The sequence below is a fragment of the Cynara cardunculus genome, assembly GCF_001531365.2.
Source record: "Cynara cardunculus var. scolymus isolate 2C chromosome LG 5, CcrdV1, whole genome shotgun sequence".
Lineage (NCBI taxonomy): Eukaryota > Viridiplantae > Streptophyta > Magnoliopsida > Asterales > Asteraceae > Cynara > Cynara cardunculus.
The window spans coordinates 13,985,404-13,988,981 of NC_037532.1; the positions used below are offsets into that span (position 1 = coordinate 13,985,404).

A 3,578-nucleotide genomic window follows, 5' to 3' on the forward strand; every position below is an offset into this window, starting at 1 on the left:
TTATTTTTAATTAAAATAAATTTAATCAATAATTTTTTTTAAATCTTTTTTTATTTTTTTTAATTTAAAAAATCATTGACATAATATTTTTTATTTTTAATTATAATAATCTTTTTTAGATATAAGTAATTTTTTGGTATTATTTGTTTCATTTTATAAATGTAAGTATTTTTTTTTGTTCAAAAAAGATTTAAAGACTTAATCGTTTAAAATATGGAAGTTTATTGGTTTTTTTTTTTTTCGAGATTTTTTTTATTATTTTACGACATTAACCAGTTTTATAAGTCATAAGGATGTAACTAACATGTTTTAGAAAGTTCAAGAAACTATTTAGTAGGTTTTGGAATGTCCAAGAACTTACTTGTTTCAAAAAGTTGTCCAATGACTTAATCATTCCAAACTCTAAAGTCAATTGAAACTTTTTAAACTTTCCTCGTTAAAAAAAAAGAGAAAAGAAGATAGATAAAGTAGAAATCTTTAAATTTGAGAAAATTTTAAAACTCTGGAGAAAAAAAAAATTATGTCTATCATAACAATAAATGTACTGGAATTAAATGTGTATTTTGATCGTTAAGATTTTGAGTTTGATTTTCGGTAGTCATATATAATTCGAGTGCTTGCTTACCCACATAACAAATAGTTGAGATGACCATAAACCGAGCCAAACACATCACAGTTATAAAAAACAAAATATACACTGTTTTTCTATAAAAAAAACATAACATATTTCGAACAAAAAGAAATGTCCAAAGAATTATGGATCTTTTGTTTGATATTTATCGACCATTGCTCATAAAGATTATAATTTACACGAAAATATGAAATCGGGTGATGCTTAATGAACCCGTTTCTATTCGTTAATTAAACCCTCCTACCGATTTCATAAACATCAATATCAGATATATTTTTTAACATTCTCAATGCTATGATTTGATCCAAAAACATAACGAAATAAATTCACCATTTGATATTAGTATTTTCGAACCAAATTTGCTTGAATACCTTGATGATTAACTCATGATACTCGTCGGAATTCAGTGAGAGATAACATGCAAGAAGATCTTCCAAATCCTTTGAACTCTTGATGTTATTCTCCATTATCATCTCCACCATTGATTCTTTGAAATCCTTGTGAGGATTTACAGACGTTTTCACCACCGCCATACTCGCCGACAACCCCCGCCGGTTTCCAATGCTTTTCCGGCCACCGTTTATGGCCTGAACCCTAACTCTGTTTCCTATTCTCGGAGAGTAAATGTTACCTTTCGCTTTTCCACCTGGGAGTCTTTTAACCTTCACCGATAAACTCCCGCCTCCTTCCTCTATGACCCATTTACCCGACCCGAATTCCTCTGGTTTCGCTGGCTTTGTTATAATCGGCGGTAGGTCGAGTTTCCGGTAAACGTCATCATAATTTGAAATCGTTTTACAGGGGCAATTCAGAGATTCAGGCGATTGGAATTCAGTATCGGAGGAATTGGAGCCTGGGTTGGATTCTGTCCAAACGGACTCCGGCGTGACGCGACAATGGCATTTTACGACGGAATTGAGTTCTCCGGGTACCGAATTCCGGTGAAGTGGTTTCTTCTGAGTGATGGGTCTTTTTTTCTTCGATGATTTTCGTGGCGACTCGGGTGAATCTTCCTTCTTCCGGTTAGGCACATTTAGGTCTCTAGTGAAGTAGTAGGACTTCCGTTGAACCTGATCGTCGTTGTGGGTTTTGGTTAGGGTTCCGGCGGAGGATAACGACGATGAGGATGAGGAGCTTGTGATTGATTCCTTCTTCGTCATTTTGCTGCTACTTTTGTTATCTTTGAGCTTGTAAAACCAAGAATTGGGTATCATATTCGATATTCTAAGTCTGTAATTGGCCATCGGAATAACTCGTCGGAGGTGGAAGTCTGGTTTTTCGGGCGAGAAAACGAAATGGAGGTTTCTGGAGAAGTTTGTTTTGAAATGGAATAGTTGTGGGAGGGAGTGTGTTGCAGGAAGATAAATAGAAGGTACGGCGGTGAAAGGTGGGGTCCATGAAGGGCAAAAAAGTCACATAAAACACCAAAATGTAGTAGGGCCCTATGGTGGGTGGTAAAGATGCTTAATTCTCATTGGTTTAGACCCGTATTAATTTATTTTTATATTAATTTAACCAAAAAGTTGATTATGAGTAATTTAAATTGATTCCCGTACATACCGTGTTTAAGCACACATATAAAACCAACTTATTTGGTTCACTTAGCAGCTGAGGTTAGAGAACAAGGTCGGACCCGAGTCTAATCTTGTGTTTGGACAAAGGTGCGTCGTTTTTTTGTCTACTGAACTACATACCGAAGGCATTATTTATATTTATACTAATCAAAATGGGACAAGTGTAACCTTAAATGAGATTTTAATTAAATCCATGACCTTTTCATGAGTATAGATCCATTTTTTTATATAGTCAATAGGTTATGAATTTAATTAAAAACTCTTCAAAATTATATGCCTAAATGACTCGTATGTATATTGTAGTAGAAAATGAAAATGAATGAATAACTGGTTAACTAAAATTTGGACCGCTAAGGATTGATGATCAATTAAAAAAGGGACATTTTAAAAGACATTCCATCTAAGGACCAGTTATAGATGAAAGCTCGTTGTTGTCCTAAATTTCCAACATAGAACCGGTCTTTAATTGGCTAAAAAGAACCCAAGTAAAGCTTTTAAACAGATATTGGTTAATCGAAAACCCGTCTAATCAAAACCTAAAAAAACCGGTTCAGTCAAAACCTGAAAAAAACTGGTCATGGCCTGCTGATTTTACCCCAATTATTTATTATAACTAAAAGGACTTGTGTTTTTAAGATTGGTTAAGACATGGTCCTTGTGAAACTCTAGTAAAGAAACATTTTGTAAAAAACTCCTAAGAAGAGTCAAATAAGTGTTAATTTTGTACCAAAATAAACCAACCAATCACATTCCAGTCGTACCAATTTAACTGGTATTAATTTAAACTTAGTTGGTACGTGATATTAAAAGTCGTGTACCATGGTAATATTGTACCGTATTGACTTATTTTTAATTATTTATTAACTAAAGTTTAATCAATAATACAACATATCTTCATTTTTAAATTTTTAATTATCTTATTTTCACTTTTTTTTATTAACCTGGATATCCAACCCACTATGGAAGCTGACTAATCCCAAGGTGATCACCTGCTTTGCAGATAGCCCGAAGTCACCGAATTTGAACCTCCGTAGCCATAAATAGATTTTTATTCATGCTTGGATTTGAACCTGGGACCTCCTGATACTTATTTTCACTTTTGCTAACTTATAATATGTACGGATACACAAAACTTGATTGAATTCATTTGCATAACCCTAACAACCGTAATAATTTGCTCACATCTCTATGGTCCATCGTCGCTCCTCAACGGTCACTTGTATTAGACTACTAGTGAAGGTTGGGATTATATGAAAATTATTTGAATATTTGTATAGGTACCGGTAAATGGTACAGTATATAACATGTTATTTGAATGCTTGATGGTTTTAATTTAATTCATTTGGATAAACTACAACAAAATTGGGTTTATA

General features: G+C 33.3%; 1 protein-coding gene across 1 annotated transcript; it reads right to left on the bottom strand.

The window, feature by feature from the left end:
* Nucleotides 1-759: 759 nt before the first annotated feature.
* Nucleotides 760-1,953, bottom strand: LOC112513220 (transcription repressor OFP1-like). The gene has a single exon (XM_025119422.1). The coding sequence runs from the start codon at nucleotides 1,873-1,875 to the stop codon at nucleotides 958-960; it is 918 nt and encodes a 305-aa protein (XP_024975190.1). The 5' UTR covers nucleotides 1,876-1,953; the 3' UTR covers nucleotides 760-957.
* Nucleotides 1,954-3,578: the final 1,625 nt, after the last annotated feature.

Bases quoted from the DNA above. Each gene is read 5' to 3' on its own strand.
- LOC112513220 (XM_025119422.1), bottom strand. From the start codon at position 1,875: ATGGCCAATTACAGACTTAGAATATCGAATATGATACCCAATTCTTGG.